Source organism: Papio anubis, chromosome 11, assembly GCF_008728515.1.
Source record: "Papio anubis isolate 15944 chromosome 11, Panubis1.0, whole genome shotgun sequence".
Taxonomy (NCBI): domain Eukaryota; kingdom Metazoa; phylum Chordata; class Mammalia; order Primates; family Cercopithecidae; genus Papio; species Papio anubis.
Genome location: NC_044986.1, coordinates 112,948,553 through 112,966,392, shown reverse-complemented (window position 1 = coordinate 112,966,392; position 17,840 = coordinate 112,948,553). Strand labels below are relative to the sequence as shown.

Sequence of the window (17,840 nt, the reverse complement as noted above, 5' to 3'; positions counted from 1 at the left end):
TTAAATTAGTGCCTATACAATGGGAAAAGATAAGTTTCAGTTATACTCCACTTTGAAGCGGAATTGCTGCTTCTGTGGTTTATCAAAGCATTAGAATCTTTAACCTGTGTGGAGTCCTAAAGGTCAACAAAGGTCAAAGTGTTTTTTTATATTGTCCTATCGTGGTAATCTTTGAACAAGATCTTTCACAACAATTTGGTGCTTTTTTAAAACATTCTTCTTATTTCCTCCGGCTGCCAAAAATATGATGTTCAAAATGAGCTACAATCCCTTTAAACTCAGCACAACTCCTATTTAGGTGAAACAGTGACCATTATCTAAAGAAATACTTAGGACTTTAAAAGGGAGTAAGTCAAAACAAATGGCGAGGAGATATAAAGCCACGTGTTCTGCATGGAATTCCCGTCTTTGTCTTGTCTTAAAACTATAGAAATGATTTTAAACCCTAGGGAAAGTTTACAGCCTGGTCTTCCCTGAAGAAATCCTACCCTTATCCCACAAAGTTAAAATTAATGGTCAAGATCTCAAAATGTTTTTCCAAAAATAATAATGGACAACCTATTCAAAATATCAGTAGAAGCTTCTTCCTCGGGTATACTTAATAGCCCTACTGTATGTCAAAAATTCTTACATAGGACTTTAAATCCTGTAAAAATTAGTTTCCAACTGTGTTAATTTATCATTATATGGATCTTCTCTGTCCCTGTTTTAATAATTCTCAGCCACTTTCTGTATCAATGGAAAGTTTTACCTCCAAAGGTATGTTAAACAGCCCTACAGTAATAAAGGAATTTGTCCATAGGGCCTTGGATCACAGTGGCGTCATCATCTGTTCTTTTATATCATTATATGGATGACATTCTTCTTCTGCACCCACCAGAGAGAAAAGCAGCAAGATGCTTTTTTGTATCATTACCACAAACTCAGCTTTCTTTCTACTCACTTAATATTGTGCCACAGAAAAAGATTTTAACTGGATTTTCCTATTCAATATTTAGGATTTATACCTTGGGGGCACAAAATAATATTCCAACCCCAAAAGAATTCAAATTCGTGATCATTTAAAAACATTACACTTGATTTTCAAAGCTTCTGGGAGACATTAATTGGATGTGTCCTGTTTTAGGAATACCAACATATCAGTTAACATCTTTTTTCTATTCCTAGAAGGGACAGTCCTTGGACAACTCACGCCATTTAACTCCTTTTGACTTTACAGGAACTCCAGCTTGTTGAAGACGCTAAAAAGGCCCTTCCTTTTGTTTATTTGTACGCCTCACAGGAATGATTCATCAGGCATTCAATCGACCACTAAAATGGATCTTTTTGTCCAATAAAGTATCTATAAGCGGCAGCTACTTATATCGATGTTTAGCTGACTGATCATCAAAGGGCGGCATCACTGTCGACAACTTTGGGAGGAGATCGCTGTAATTATCTCTCAATTCACTCATAGTCAGATCCACTTATCTTCTTGCAACTTCTGATTCTTGGCAAGAGTTGCTTGCACTTCTTTGTTGGACAATTTTCTGCACCCAATATCCTAAGTCTCGATCTTTTTTCATTTTTAGGCAACATTCGTTGCCTTTCTCACCAATTCTGTATTTTTCCTGTTCCAAGGTCCTACCTTTTTACTGATGCTAGTAGCAATGATAAGGCTGGATATTGGGTGTTTATCAATCTCGAGTTACCATTTATCCTTATCCCCTCGATTGCCAACAGGAGGTGTTTGCTGTTCTGATGATCTTGCCCAGTTTCCCCTACTACTGGTTGCTTGTAACATTGTTAGTGATTCTCAATACACACGTTTATGTTACTTTGCCTTATATTTCTCAGGCCACTTTACCTCTTTGTGCTACTTCTTCTCTTCAAAACTCTTTTCCTTGTTATCTTCTACTTTGAGCCAACATCGAGCTCCTTTATTCATCACTTTCATCTTCGTTCTCATTCTCAATTTCCTGGACCATTAGTTCATGGTAATACTCCAGATTGATTCACTTTTAATGGGCCATCCTACGTGCCAGAACAAAATATACTCTACATCCCACACTAATAGTTCTGGCCTTCAGCCAGCGGTTTCATTTAACTTATAAACAAGCTCATTCTCATTCGAGCTTGTTCTTATAATGCTCCTTTGAGCATTCCATCCACTTCCATCCTGGGGTTGAAATCAGGGAGTGTCCCTTCTTTTAGGCGATTAAAGTATGTTCATCATACCATTGATACCTTTTCTCATTTCTGTTATTACTCATCTCTTAGCTTGTTTCGCCATCATGGGCATTCCTCTTATACTTAAAACTAATAAAGCCCCTGCCTATGTCTCGTAAATTACAAGTTTTCTTACAGCAATACAATATTCCAACATATCATCGGTATCCCAGGCAACAGTAGTCAGGTCAAGCCATCATTGGCTGAAAGCATAAATTTAACTTTAAAACTCAATATTAAGAGCAAAACAAAAGGGAAATGAGCCCCCAGAAACCAGATTTTGAAGGTTCTTTTACCTTAATTTTTTTGAATCAATGGGGCGGTTTGCTGCGAGATTCTGCTGCCATAGCCCATCTTTCCTCACCTCCCTGGTGATAGTCCCCCACTGACAATTTAAAGGTTTGAGCGCCCTAATAGAGAGAGGTAAGTATATGTTCAAGGGGCAAGTTCTAAAACAGGGACAGGGCTATGCTCTTGTCCTTACAGGGAGCGGACCTGAGTGGTTTCCTACAAGTGATTGAAACCCTGTTGAAAACTGGATTCAACATGCATTTTCTTCCTTTATTTGGATGTACCAGTGGGGGACTTATTTCTCTTAATTGAGGAAAAGCTTTTATGCGAATATTGGACTTATATTGCCTGCCCTGTATCAGAGTGCAGCCTGGGGGAGGTGGAAATTAAGGTTTTCTGTGGCACTACTTGGATGCGATCCCCTATATAGACAAAGACAATATAGAATGGGAAATGGGAATTATAAACAACACATATCAATTTGGGTGGAAGGACTGTATGTATGGGAAATAGTTCTCATTGTCTCGAAATTGCATGAAGCCTGGGTATTCGCTATAATCATAGTCATGTGGCCGCTAAAACTGTTATTATTGTAACTAGAAGCTTTTAATATATCATACTGTATATAGTAATGAAACTATTCTAGTTCTTTACTTTCTTGTCCTATTCTAGAGGTTTCTCTAATATTGAGGAGGTGTTGCTTGGGTGACAACAGTAATGGGGAACTAAACCCCAGATTTTATTAGAGAATACAATGGAATGTAAATAACTGATTGGAGTGTGCCGCGGTGATTTTCAAATAAAATTTAGTCATACCTTTGAAATGACACTGGGTAAATAAAAGTATTGCTGCTAACAGTAATGAAACCTTGGTATGGGCGTGAAGGGAGGCCTGAAGTACAGAGTCATCATCTTTGGAAGTTGTTAAGCGTGAAGTGATGCCATTAGCACTTTTGTAGGGGAATATGTCCCTTAATCTTTCTAACCCAACTAACTCCTTTTCATATTCAGTTATATCAAAATACCTCCTGATATATTATTGCTTGTGTGCAGCCCTACTTATTATTAGCAGGGGAATTTGACATGGGATGTCGCGGGGATTGTTTAGCTGTACAGATCACGTGTACATTTTTGTCTTGCCCTCAATCATTCCCTGTTGGCACAACTTTACTGGGATATTTACATATCCCTCAGGGCTCAATAAAATTTGGCTACCTGTTAACCTTCAGCGACGTGGGGCATCACCTCTTGAGCTTATATTTGGACTTCTCTCCAAAGCCCGAACCCTGCCGTACCCTTGGACTTATAATTGCTTTCGGTATTAGGTTTTGTGCCATCGCCTCCCTTTCGCGACGCAGCAGGACTCGCTCTTCATCAAAGCATACAAAATGCTGAATTTGGCAGCAATGGCATGAGAGCAATCTCACAGTTATGGCTTCAATAACGAAACATTGATTCTCGCTTGCTGAAAGATTGGACAACATGGAGCAAGCATTGTATGGCTTGGAGATCGAAAGCTCACTGTACTCGAATACTCAGATAACATTACAATGTGATTGGAACTGCACTCAATTTTATGTAATGCCTGTGCCTTTTAACATCTCTCAAAATTGGTTAAGTAATCTAGAAATTATTGATAGGCCATAAAATATTAGTTTGGACATCCAGGCTCCTCAGAACATTTTCTGAAGCATTTTGACAACAATTATGTGTTGTCCGGGCAATAACCCTGCAAGAGCTGGGTCCCAGCGCCTTACTTTGCCTTTTAACCCCATGGACCCAGATGAAAACATAAGGTTTTCTACAATCTCTGGAGAGTATATTGTTTTGGGCACTCAGATTGGGTCTACTTCTTTGGTGATCCGATGCTCCCTCCATACGCCTCAAAAACAAAAAAGAAAACACAGGAACAAATATAGATTTTAGGATTGAGGCAAAACAAAACAAAAGGGAAATGCAGAGACCTTTGAAACGAGAGGTATGCTGAGAATAGATAGAGGGCTCCAGGACAGTATCTCAATTGAACTTTTAATGAACTCCGTAGAAGCCAAGAAGGCCGGACAGATAAGGAAGAGCATAGAAACAAGGAACTGAGTAGAAGGTTACATGTGGGAAAAGAAAGTTTGTTTGCATTGCATTCTTTTCTGCTGGCCCGTGGGGTTTATGGAGTATAAATAAAAGTGATGAGGCTCTGAGTCGCGACGCGCCATGTTCTCTGTGTGTCTTTGTCTTTTTGTGTGTTCTTTCATTCTCCACCACCCTTGGCACGGACCCCAACATATTTGTGTTTGACTTTGTTGAAGATCAGCCGGCTGCAGGTGCGTGGCCTTATTTCTGTGTTATCTATTCTGTTCCATTGGTCTATGTGTTTGTTTTGTACCCGTACCGTGCAGCTTTATAGTATAGTTTGAAGTCTAATAATGTGATGTCGCTTTTTGGTTCCATATAAATTTTAGAATAGTTTTTTTCTCTAATTCTGTGAAAAAAAAAAATGACATTGGCAGTTTAATAGAAATAGGGTTGAATCTGTAGATTGCTTTGGGCAGTATGGCCATTTAACATATTGATTCTTCCAATTCATGAGCATGGGAAGTTTTTCCATTTGTTTGTGTCATCAATGATTTAAAAGGAAAGCTCTTACATGACTTCTAAAAATGTTTCCCGTGGAATCTAAATGCCATAGCAATTTCATATCAAACATAATTCCATTTAAACATACATGAACAAGCTCACCTTTAACGGGCAAAAAAGTACTCCATTTACTGCTTAAACTTGTATTTCCATTCTACTTTCCCTACATTATATTATGTTAATGTGATATATTCAATGCCAGAAATTCTTTTATTGACCACTCATAATTATCTGTGACAAAAGCATGCATACAAATTGAAATTAATTTTTAAAATTTTCTGTGACCATATGGCTCCAGGTATCAAAGAAATCTCTCTGGACTGAATTACCAGTATAGGTACTGTTAATATGCAACTTATCAAAATAACAAATATATTTTTAAGAAATTATTGGCTGGGCGCAGTATTCCTGTAATCGCAACACTTTGCAAGATAGAAGCAGGTGGATCACAAGGGCACCATCCTGGCTAACAAAGTGAAACCCCATCTCTACTAAAAATACAAAAAATTAGCTGGGTGTGGTGGCATGCACCTGTAATCCCAGCTACTCGGAGCTGGGCAGGAGGGTACTTGAACCGGAGGCGGAGGTTGCAGTGAGCCAAGATCACACCACTGCACTCCAGCCTGGGTGACAGAGCAAGACTCTGCCTCAAAAACAAACAAACAAACAAACAAAAAATATATATAACATAAAAATTAGAATTTTATTGGGAAAACTATTCTTCATTCCACTTCTTACTAAAATAGGCAGGGTCCTCATCAACATTTTTCTCATTTTACAATTATTGTTGCTACTGCTATTGTAAGCACTATAAAATTTTTCTCATATAAAGAAGCACATAAGCAGCCAGGAGCGGTGGCTCACGTCTGTAATCCCAACAGTTTGGAAGGCCAAGGCAGGGGAATCATGAGGTCAAGAGTTCAAGACCAGCCAGGCCAAGATGGTGAAACCCCATCTCTACTAAAAATACAAAAATTAGCCGGGTGCGGTGGCATGCACCTGCAATCCCAGCTACTCAGGAGGCTGAAGCAGGAGAATCACTTGAACCCCAGGAGGCAGAGGTTGCAGTAAGCTGAGATCGTGCCACTGGACTCCAGCCTGGGTGATGGAGTGAGACTCCATCTCTAAAACAAAACAAAACAAAATAAAAAAAGAAGTGCAGCCGGGCGCGGTGGCTCAAGCCTGTAATCCCAGCACTTTGGGAGGCCGAGGCGGGTGGATCATGAGGTCAGGAGATCGAGACCATCCTGGCTAACACCGTGAAACCCCGTCTCTACTAAAAATACAAAAAAAAAACTAGCCGGGCACGGTGGCGGGCGCCTGTAGTCCCAGCTACTCGGAGGCTGAGGCAGGAGAATGGCGTAAACCCGGGAGGCGGAGCTTGCAGTGAGCCGAGATCGCGCCACTGCACTCCAGCCTGGGTGACACAGCGAGACTCCATCTCAAAAAAAAAAAAAAAAAAAAAGAAGTGCATAAGCTGGGCATGGTTGCTCATTCCTGTAATCCCAGCACCTTGGGAGGCCAAGGCAGGAGGATTGCTTGAGCCCAGGAGTTAGAGACCAGCTTAGGCAACATAGTGAGACCTCATCTCTACAACAAATAAAAACATTAGCTGGGCATGATGACTCACACCTGTAGTACCAGTTGCTAGGGAGGCTGAGTTGGGAGGATCCCTTGAGCTCAGGAGTTTGAGGCTTCAGTGAGCCGTGATCGCGTCACTGCATTCCAGCCTGGGCAACCAGAGCAAGAACCTGTCTCAAAAAAAGAAGAAGAAGAAAAAAAAAGACCAGGTGTGGTGGCTCACACCTGTAATCCCAGCACTTCAGGAGGCCGAGGTGGGTGGATCACCTGACGTCAGGAGTTCAAGACCTGCCTGGCCAACATGGTGAAACCCTGTCTCTACTAAAAATACAAAAAAATTAGCCAGGTGTGGTGGGGCATGCCTGTAATCCCAGTTACTCAGGAGGTTGAGGCAGAAGAATTGCTTGAACCCAGGGGGCAGAGGTTGCAGTGAGCCGAGACCGGACCATCGCACTCCAACCTGAGCAACAAGAGTGAAACTCCGTCTCAAAAAAGAAGAAGAAGAAGAAGTAGACAAGAATGGAAGCAATTTTATCATAGCAATATCAATTATTACTCAAGCTCCTTCAGATACAGTGATCTATCGTCAAAAATATGTAATGATCTAATTCTGACAACTCAATTAGGTCTTCTCTCAAATTTCATGAAAGCCAAGAATTAGAAATCATCTCATCTGCAAAAAGATTTATTACTTAGTCAATAGAATCATTCACTTTCTTAAAAAAAAAAAAAAAGAAGAAGAAGCCAATCCAGCAATTTGTCTGGCAACCCAGATATCTGTCCACCCTGGGGCAATGCACCCTAGTAAGATGAGAGAGAGTGAGGGATGTCTTGCATTTATGAAGCAGCTGTTATGAAAGAGGAGACAGAATGGAGAGGCTCCATTCAGCAGCAATGGCTCATCGCCATTCAGTTCTCACCAGAACAATTACAGGAAAGAGTACATGGAAATTGTGGACCTAGAATTTTAAAAAAACAAAAACCATGTACCTGTGTCGCCTTAGAAAGTCCTCTTGTGACCCTGAAGATGGGGGTAGCCTAATTTGAAGCCCATGGGTTTGGAATGTCCCCATTAAACTGGTAGGTGAGTCTCCACGGAGCTGGGGACTGGCAGCTGCAGCTGGAGCTTCCTTGACATCTCCAGGTGGCTGTCTCCAGCCTGGGCTTTGTGGATCACAGTGGCCTTTGGAATGTTAGGAAAAAGGGATTCTCAGGACAAAAAAGTTTGGGGAAAGCTTTCTATTCTTTCTGCCTCTTACAGATTCACAATAAAATCTACATACCGAAGACCAAAGAAACCTGCTTAATTTTGTGTAATGCAAAATTTCCCAAACTAACCTGGCTCTCCCCTCCCACCTCCTTCTTTCACACAGAATGCCTGGGTACATATAAAGAGACTTCATTGATCTGCTCCGGAGCCCGGTGTGATCCTGAGAACTACAAGCTGGCTCTCCATCCGTGTCCTCCTGTGAGACCTGGGTGATTCCTGTTAGCCACTGGCCTCTCTGAAAGCTCTCCAGAGGGACTAAGACCTGAGATCGGTTTGTTTTCTTGTGTGAACCAAAAAGCATCTGAGACAGGTCTCAATCAACTTAGAAGTTTATTTTGCCAATGTTAGGGACGCGCCCGGAAGAAATAAACATAGAGTCCCAGAAACAGTCTGTGGTCTGTGCCTTCCTCCAAAGATGATTTTGAGGGATTAAAGGGGAAAAGCAGGCTGGAGGGGAAAGGGGAAGGTTATGGTCACATGACCGAATCCACACGTTGCAAGAGAAAAGGAGCAAGCAGGGGAATAGTCAATTATGTCCTCACCTCGCGCGCACCGTAAGGTGAATTAAGAGTAACTATCTGTGGGGATGTTTAATATTTTATCCATAGCTATCTTAGGAACAAAAGAAAAGGTAGCTTCTTGCATGACTGCACTTTCAGCTTAATTTTTTTTCTTTTGGCAGAGTGAATTGAGGTCCCAGGTTTTTTTTTTTTTCTTTTTTCTTTTTTTTTTTTTGACAGAGTCTTGCTCTGTCACCCAGGCTGGAGTGCAAGAGTGCCATCTCAGCTCACTGCAGCCTCTGCCTCCCCAGTTCAAGCAATTCTCCTGCCTCAGCCTCCCGAGTAGCAGGGACTACAGGCACGCACCACCACACCTGGCTAATATTCTTGTATTTTCAGTAGAGATGGGGTTTCACCATGTTGGCCAGGATGGTCTTGAACTCCTGACCTCGTGATCTGCCCGCCTCGGCCTCCCAAAGTGCTGGGATTACAGGTGTGAGCCACTGCACCCGGACAGGGTCCCAAGTTTTTATTTTCCTTTTACACTTGCACTTTATGGATTCTGTTACCTATTCAGAAAATGCTACTTTCCTATTGATGCCATTCACTTTTAGATGGAGGCTCTCATATAATTGGGAAGTTTCTATGATACGGACTTTGGGCAGCACCCACTGCAGACAGGAACTTGAAGGTGTTTCCTAAGTGTTACATCCACAACCAGAAGAGTTGACTTGGCACGTCGCTAGCTGTCCCTGTGGAGCCCTGGCCATCGATAGTATGGTGCCAGCTGAGAAGGGATTAAAATTAGATGCAGAGTAAAGTAAAAAATCCAAATATTTAAGAGTGAGGAGTGTGTCTAAGAGAGAAGGAGATTGTGTCTGAAAACATTTGCCTGTCTTTCATTATACCCCGAGTCACGTGGTCTTTTTTTTTTTTTAATCATCTGGCTTAAATTTTCCGTTTTTCATTGCACAACACCAAGAGTTGGCTACATAGTCATTATGAAGATGAGCATACAAATTTCAAGTGTCACAGTTGGAGAGAGAGGCCTCCTAAGTTGTGCATTCCATGGCAATGAGGATCAGGTCACCTGACTCGATGCAGGCTTTGGGACATCTTACGCATCTCATCTCTCTAATCCACTGAAGCGATGCAATAATGAGCCCCAGCCATCCCTTCCCTTTTCATCAAGACCGCACATTAGAGATTAGTCAATATTCTATGCACAACTCATAAATATTTGGAGAGCAAGGAGATCACTTAGATTCTCCATCCTTGATTGCAGCTCAAAATTCAAATAAATCAATCAATACCTGCTAGGGAAAAAAAAGACAGCCTGTGGAGCACCTTTTTTTTTTTTTCTTGAAATACAAGAATCATGAAGGGAATAAATATTAACTTTATTCCCTTATTCAGAACAAGTGAATTGGATGGCGCCAATGCAAACAACACGGATTCCTGGCTCTGCTTCAGCCAAAATGCATTTTGCTCTTTGGAAACCTCAGTTCCAACCTGTTGAAGCTGGAAAAGCACTAATGAATTTGTATAAGGCTCCACAAACCAAGCAGGGCCAACCAGAGAACAGCTGGAAGAAATGAGATCAAGAGTGAAAACTAGCTTTTTATTTCAAAACAACTAGAGATTTCTTGGAGAATTACATTTTTTAAAATGCCCTTTTATGGGAAAACAAAGGCAGCAGAAATCAAACGGCTTACTTACATTTAAAGGGGAGTTTGGCAGCTGAAATGTGATGGACATTTGGAGACTCTTTGCTCTCCAGGTCACAGAGAAAGCTGCCCAGAAGCGCCCCAGAGAGACAACACCGCAGGCACCACAGACCATCCTTTCTGGAGGGTGGGTGCGTTAAGCTCCTATTGAAACCTTATCCAGGTGCGGAGAACAGGTGGCTGATTTCTTCAGCATGCCTCTGCCAATTTCCCAAGAAAAAGAAACACTATTTTTCTCTCTACTGCTCTTCCAAGAAGTAGCTGAGGACGGGAAGAAACACGGAATCAAAGTGTTACTCAAGGGTGCTTTCTGATCCAAACCCACAGTGTGACATAAATCTGTCATTTTGATCCCGCTGGGGGGGCATCTGCAAACCCAAAAAGTGAAAAAATGAAATTAGCCCAGGTGGTAACCTGGATGTGAGGCTGAGGGTGACAGCCCAGATATTAACCTGGGTGTGAGGGCTGGGGAAGCGGAACATAGCATTCCCTGCTGTGGCCATGGGTGTGGAATTGGGGGCAGGGCTGACCCATTTGCAGCCTGTGTGTGTCTGTGCTGATGGAAGCCTCATTTACACACAGCACAAGGAAGGCGGGCATTCTCCTTGGTAGTTGGTGAATCTGTCAGACTGCAGGGAATTAAATGGCAGGAGGCAGGTGTCAACGTTTAAATGCCTAAATAAGCCATATCAATCCAAGGGCTGAGGCCGTGGGCCAAGGCTGGGCCTAGGCTTAGAGAAAACTGGTAATAGTCATCATGGGATTATTTATTTATTTATTTATTTATTTATTTATTTATTTATTTTCGAGAAGGAGTCTCGCTCTGCAGCCCAGGCCGGAGTGCAGTGGCGCGATCTCAGCTCACTGCAACCTCCACCTCCTGGGTTCAAGCGATCCTCCTACCTCAGACTCCTGAGTAGCTGGGATTACAGGAACACACCACCATGCCCCCCCATTTTTTCACTTTTTGGGTTTGCAGATGCCCCCCCAGCGGGATCAAAATGACAGAAAAATAGGAGCTAATTTTTGTATTTTTAGTAGAGATGGGGTTTCACCATGTTGGCCAGGCTGGTTTTGAACTCCTGACTTTGGGATCCACCCGCCTTGGCCTCCCAAAGTGCTGAGATTACAGGCATGAGCCACTGCGCCCAGCCTGTATTATTCTTTATCATTATGTTTTAGTGTTTTTTTTTTTATTTTAATACAGATGAGGTCTCACTGTAACCCAGGCTGGAGTGCAGTGGTGAGATCACAGCTCACTGCAGCCTCAACCTCCCGGGCTCAAGTGATCCTCCCACCCCAGCCTCCTGAGTAGCTGAGACTACAGGTGCACTCCACCACACCCAGCTAATTTTTAAAATATTTTTTTGTAGGGACCAGGTCTCACTATGTTGCCCAGGCTGGTCTCAAACTCCTGGTCTCCAGTCATCCTTCCACCTTAGCCTCTCAAAGTGTTGGGATCACAGGTGTGAGCTCTGTATCCAGACATCATCAGCAGATTAGACAAAGCTCTAATCCTTTGGGATTCATTTGAGTTATTATTCAGATTCTGCCCCCAAAGGAGCCTCGAGTATTTCCAACCGACTTACTCTATTTTATTTATTTTGGTCACAGCCTGCAAATTAGTGGGGAGGAAGAGGGATTACTTCTCACCCAGCAAGGCCACTCCAGCGCTGGTTTAGCATAAGCTAACACCCACCACCCTGGGCCCTGCAGGGGTGGTCAGAAAAGCAATGCGGTATGGCAGGAAGATTGAGGCTTTGGTGGCAGGTGGGTCATTAATGTGCAAATCCCAGCTCAGATTTTGGGCTTCAACTGTCAGCTTCAATTGTTTCATTTCTAAAGTGTCACTCACCTTAAAGTTACTGTGCACATTGAAGATTACCACATCAAGTGCAGGGTATCTGGCAGGTATGATGGCACCTGTCACTACTATTACTATTGTAATAGAAGAGTATAATTACTTTTCTTTCAAAAACAGAGTAACACTGTTCCCCGGGTGGGACACTGGTGTATTAAGGACAGACTTCAGATGTTACTAAGGCTGGGGTAGAAGGGGAGGCAGACTGCTAGAGAGTGGGGCAGGAGGGCTGGGGGGTGGTGTGCCTGGGACAGGTGAGAATCAGTCCCAGACCCAGGAGTGAAGGGAAGGGGCATGGAGGGTGCATCCTGGGCACGGTGGCTCACGCCTATAATCCTAGCACTTTGGGAGGCTGAGGCAGGCGGATCACTTGAAGCCAGGAGTTCGAGACCACCCTGGCCAACATAGTGAAACCCTGTCTCTACTAAAAATACAAAATTAGCCAGGTGTGGTGGTGCATGCCCGTAATCCCAGCTCACGACCTGAGGCTGAGGCAGAAGAATCGCTTGAACCTGGGAAGCAGAGGTTGCAGTGAGCTGTGATTGCACCACTGCACTCCAGCCTGGGCAATAGAGTGAGACTTTGTTTCAAACACACACACACACACACACAACTAGAAGTTCCAATGTTTTTTTCCTGCCTTCCAGTGGATCTTCTTACACATCCAGTTTTGGAGACTTCTGGTCCCAAAAAGCAGTAGGTGGGGTAGGAAAAAGGCCTTTTCCTCTCCAACCACAGAGGAATAAGAAAAGTCATTTTTCCTTCCTCTAATGCAAACAACTAAAAAGACTGAAGGTAGAATAATCTTTTTTGTTCTTGTTCTTGTAGGCAGGAAGGTTAAAATTAGGAAGATGAAAACATGTAACAACCATTGACTTATGTAATAAAAGTACAAAAAAGTTGGGCTCAGTGGCTCATGCCCGTAATCCCAACACTTTGGAAGGCTGAGGTGGGAAGATCATTTGAGGCCAGGAGTTCAAGACCAGCCTAGGCAATATAGTGAGACCCCCAACTCTACAAAAATGTTTAAAATTTAGCCAAGTGTGGTGGCATGCACCTATAGTCCCAGCCACTCAGGAGGATTGCTCAAGCCCAGGAGTTTGAGGTTGCAGGGAGCTAGGATCACACCACTGCACTCCAACCTGGACAACAGAGCGAGACTCCATCTCTAAAATAATAAAATAAAAAGTACAAATAACTCAAATTCAAGCTTCTTATGAAAACCAGAGGTGATACAAAAGACAACCAGTTCTCCAAGTGACGAATGTTGATCAGCCTTGGAGGGCACGTTTGTTTCATTTGTCACTTAAAACCTGAGCCTGATGCTCCATTTGTACACTGCTTACCCCAAAATGGGAGCTGCCTCATTTGATCCTGTTAAGCCATGTGGGCAGGGGTGAAGGTACACAACTCATGGTGTCATCTGGCACCATGTGGCACAGAGCATCACCAGGCAGTAGTGAGACATGCACGTTAAGAATGAGGAAACAATCCCAGCACTTAGTGAGGCTAAGGTGAGTACATCTCTCGAGGTCAGGAGTTCAAGACCAGCCTGGCCAACATGGCGAAAGCCTGTCTCTTCTAAAAATACAAAAATTAGCCAGGTGTGGTGGTGCACGCCTGTAATCCCAGCTACTCGGGAGGCTGAGGCAGGGGAATCGCTTAAACCCGGGAGGCGCAGGTTACAGTGAGCTGTGATTGGGTCACTGCACTTCAGCCTGGGTGACAGAGAGAGAGAGAGAGACTCTGTCTCAAAAAAAAAAAAAAAAAAAAAAAGAGGAAACTCGGCAAGGGTTCCTCCTAGTCTGCCTCCTCTCAAGCCCAGCTATTGCAAACTATCTGTGTTCCCTCCAATCACCACATCGGGTCACTCTGGGCTGCCTTTGTGCATGAGCTGCCTCTGCCTGGAATGGTTCTGCTCCTCCTCTGCAATGCCCTCAGCTATTCATCCTATCCTACTCATCTTCCCAACTCAGCGTCAGCTTTTCAAAGTGGATTGCTTCCATTTTTTTGTCCCCCACTCACTAGCAATTCTAAAAACTCGCTGTTTGTTTGCATTTCTGTCTCCCTCTGCTTGACTACGAGCTCCATGATGGCAGGAATTGCATCTCGATGATCTCTGGGTCCCCCGGCCTAACAGATTCAGTCACAGGTGTCAAAAGAAAAGGAAAGTTCAGGACCTTTCAAATTCATTATGCCGAGGGGAAAAGTTCAGCTCTGGAACCCGAGTCAGGTAACATGGCTCTCCCCTCCTCTCTTTTTTGAGCCAGAGTTTCACTCTTGTTGCCCAGGCTGGAGGGCAGTGGTGTGATCTCCGCTCACTGCAACCTCCACCTCCTGGTTCAAGTGATTCTCTTGCCTCAGCCTCCCGAGTAGCTGGGATTACAGGCAACCCTCACCACACCTGGCTAATTTTTGTATTTTTAGTAGAGATGGGGTTTCACCATGTTGGCCAGCCTGGTCTCAACCTCCTGACCTCAGGTGGGTGATCCACCCACCTCAGCTTCCTAAAGTACTGGGATTACAGGCGTGAGCCACTATGCCCAGCCAAGGAGTTATTATTTGTTATGATTCTGTGGGTGCACTGACCTCAGATCAACAGCTCTGCCTCATGGTGTGGATTGTGGTTATGCATGCAGCTGCAACCAAGTGGAGTTCAGCTGGGGCAAGGCTGGGGTAGAAGAGGGGGCAGACTGCTGCAGAGTGGGGCAGGAGGGCTGGGCGTGGTGTGCCTGGGACAGATGAGAATCAGTGTCCCAGACCCAGGAGTGAAGGGAAAGGGCATGGAGGGTGGTGGGAGCATTGTGATAAAGGCAACAGACTGGGGGGACAGTTCTGAACCAGAAAGGGAGCTGACTTCCAGACTAAGCACTTCCACCTGGACAGGACAACGCAGAAATGGCCTGGAACCCACGATCATGCTATGGCCGTAGGGATGACAGGGGACTCCTCTCCTGGGTTCCTTCTGCAGAAGTTGTGTATGTAGCTGCTCACCTAAGTGTGAAGATAGGAGGGTCCCTTTTATGGGACTTCAGGAGGAGCCTAGAAGGTGCAAGCAGTTGGTGCTGGCCTTTGGCTGAGGCCTCTGGGTTCTCTCCATCAAGGCCTCTCTTCCTCCACAGGGTATAGGGACTTCCTCTCTGCAAGGCAACTGGATTTCAAGAGAGTGGAAGCTGCCTGCGCCCAGAACTGACACAGCACCATTTCAGCTGCATAGTGTTAGCAAAAGCAAGTCACATTCAAGCCCACATTCAAGGCTCGGGGGAACAAAAGCCATTTCTTTTTTTTTTTTTTTTTTTTTTTTGAGACAGGGTCTCACTCTGTCACCCAGGCTGGAGTGCAGAGGTATGACCATAGCTCACTGCAGCTTCAGACTCCTGGGCTCAAAGTCATCTCATCTCAGCCTCCTGAGTACCTGGGACTATAGGCGTGCACCACCACACCTGGTAATTTAAAAAAAAGAAAAAAATTGTAGAGACAGGGCTATGTTGCCTAGGCTGGTCTCAAATTCCCGGGCTAAAGCAATCCTCCTGGCTCAGCCTCCCAAAGTGCTGAGATTACAGGCAGAATCCACCTCTTGATGCAAGAATCCACCTCTTGATGTAAGAGAAACATATGTGTACAGGGAGGTGAGAAATTGTTGGTGGCTACCTTTAAAGACACTCTTCCAATCTGAATAGTTCTTATTACAGTACCTTTATCTTCACTGAAGGATTTAATTCACTCCAAAATGCTTGGCAAATTCCTGGTTACCTGCTTTACTCATAAACAAGTTTGACCACATGCTACAGTCTCTCTTTTTCCTAAGCTACTGTGCTTTCTCCTTGCTAGCTGCCTGCCTTTGAGTCTGCAGATCAAGTCCTTTGCTTGCTAAAACAATTGGGGTGGGGAGGTCTTTACAACCCCTTTTGACAGGGAATCTGTTTGGAGTCTAATATGGAGAAAGAAATCCCTATTGTGCAGAATACTTCCCATTGGATACTTCTCATATTTTCTACAGGAATATCACATAGGACATTAGGATTTCATCAGTTAATCTGTGTATCTGTTGTGGTAGGGAAATTACTGCAAAAAATTTCAGTGGCTTCACCAATTACAGTTTAATTCTAAGCTTGTGTAACAGCCCAACGTAGATCCAAGTCAATTCAGGGACTCGGCTCCATGCAGTCATTCAGGGGCCCAGGGTGGTCACAATGCCACCATCTTCAGCCCATGACCTCCAAGGTCATTTTGGGCACTGACATCAGCTAGTGGAGGGCAAAGAGCATGTGAGTTTACAGATGGGGCCTAGAAATGCCACACATCACTTCCTTTTGCATTTTATTGGCCACAACTTGGACATATGGCCAAATCTAACTCTGTTGGAAACCAAGAAATGTAGTCCAGCTGTGTGCCCAGGAAGGAGAGGAAGCAAGTTCCATGGCAGACTAGCAGTCTAAGCCCACACATCTGGAACCACATACATTACACACATACTGACAGTGTTACTTATGCCTGTTAGCACACAGATCACACTCAAGCCTGGGAGAAGGAGGGCGAGTGCCTCACGAAAATTATGCGAGCATTTAGCAGGAAGCTTGAGTGCATTTGCCCCAACTTTCCCTGGAAACAGAGAGGATCTTTCCAGACTTGGACACAGTGCCATCTGCTGCTCAACAAAAAGCAGAGAGTTGGACTGGGCTATGGTTGGGCTTGGGGTCAGAGTAACCAGGTTAGAAGAATCACAACTTAGCACTCTAGAATTTTCATTGGTTTGGTAACCACAGGAGATTAGAGGAAATTCATGCAGCAGCCACTTCCATCCAGCAGACACCAAACAAAAATTGTGAGGAGGAAGGGAGAGGAGTTGTATGGTTGGTTTTGGCTTTCTGTGGAGTTAATTAATTAAGGCAGCTGAGTATCATGGAAGGCAAGACTGGATCCTAGGCCCCACTGGGTCCTAGGCCCCACTTTGCCATTATCTGGGCTGCAGTTTCCTTAGTTCTAAAATGAGGGGACAGGCCCAGCACAGTAGCTCTTGCCTGTAATCCCAGCACTTTGGAGAGCCAAGGTGGGAGGATTGCTTGAGTCCAGGAGTTTGAGACCAGCCTGGGCAACAATAGCAGGACCCCATCTCTATAAAAAAATTTTTTTTAAATAGCCAGGTGTGGTGGCACGTACCTGTAATCCCAGCTACTCAGGAGGCTGAGGCAGGAGGATTGCTTGAGCCCAGGAGTTGAGGTTGCCATGAGCTATGGTGGTGCCACTGTATTCCAGCTTGGGTAACAGAGAGAGACCTTGTCTTAAAAAAAAAATAAAATTTTAAAAATAATGAGGGGACAAGACTTTTCATGAGTCCTTCCAGCTGGGAGCTCCAATCCAGTTCCATAGTCATATGTGACCATTTTCAAGATGGCAATTGAAGCCATATAAACACATCGGATCCCTCAGGGAGAGCGTTTCTTGTTTCGTTTCCTTTAAAAAAAAAAAAAATCTAAATCCATATAAGTTCCACATCAGAAATACCTATTACTCGTTTTTTTTGTTTTTTGTTTTTTTTCTGTCAATAAGTTTATTGTCTGTATCTGAAAAATCCTCATAGAAAATTGTTTGGTTTGACCGAGTGTGGTGGCTCACGTCTGTAATCCCAGCACTTTGGAAGGTCGAGGCAGGCAGATCACAAGGTCAGGAGTTTGAGACCAGCCTGGCCAATATAGGGAAACCCCTTCTCTACTAAAAACACAAAAAATTAGCTGGGCATGGTAACGGGCGCCTGTAAATCCCAGCTACTC

General features: G+C 43.9%; 1 protein-coding gene across 1 annotated transcript in view; it reads right to left on the bottom strand.

Annotated features, from left to right (window-relative positions):
* The window catches only part of CCDC3 (coiled-coil domain containing 3), a 157,952-nt gene extending 147,431 nt beyond the window's left edge, over positions 1–10,521 (bottom strand). The window contains exon 1 of the mRNA XM_021943045.2: positions 10,201–10,521. Coding sequence (XP_021798737.1) covers positions 10,201–10,202 — 2 coding nt within the window. The 5' untranslated portion in view covers positions 10,203–10,521. The remainder of the gene's footprint in view (positions 1–10,200) is intronic.
* Positions 10,522–17,840: the final 7,319 nt, after the last annotated feature.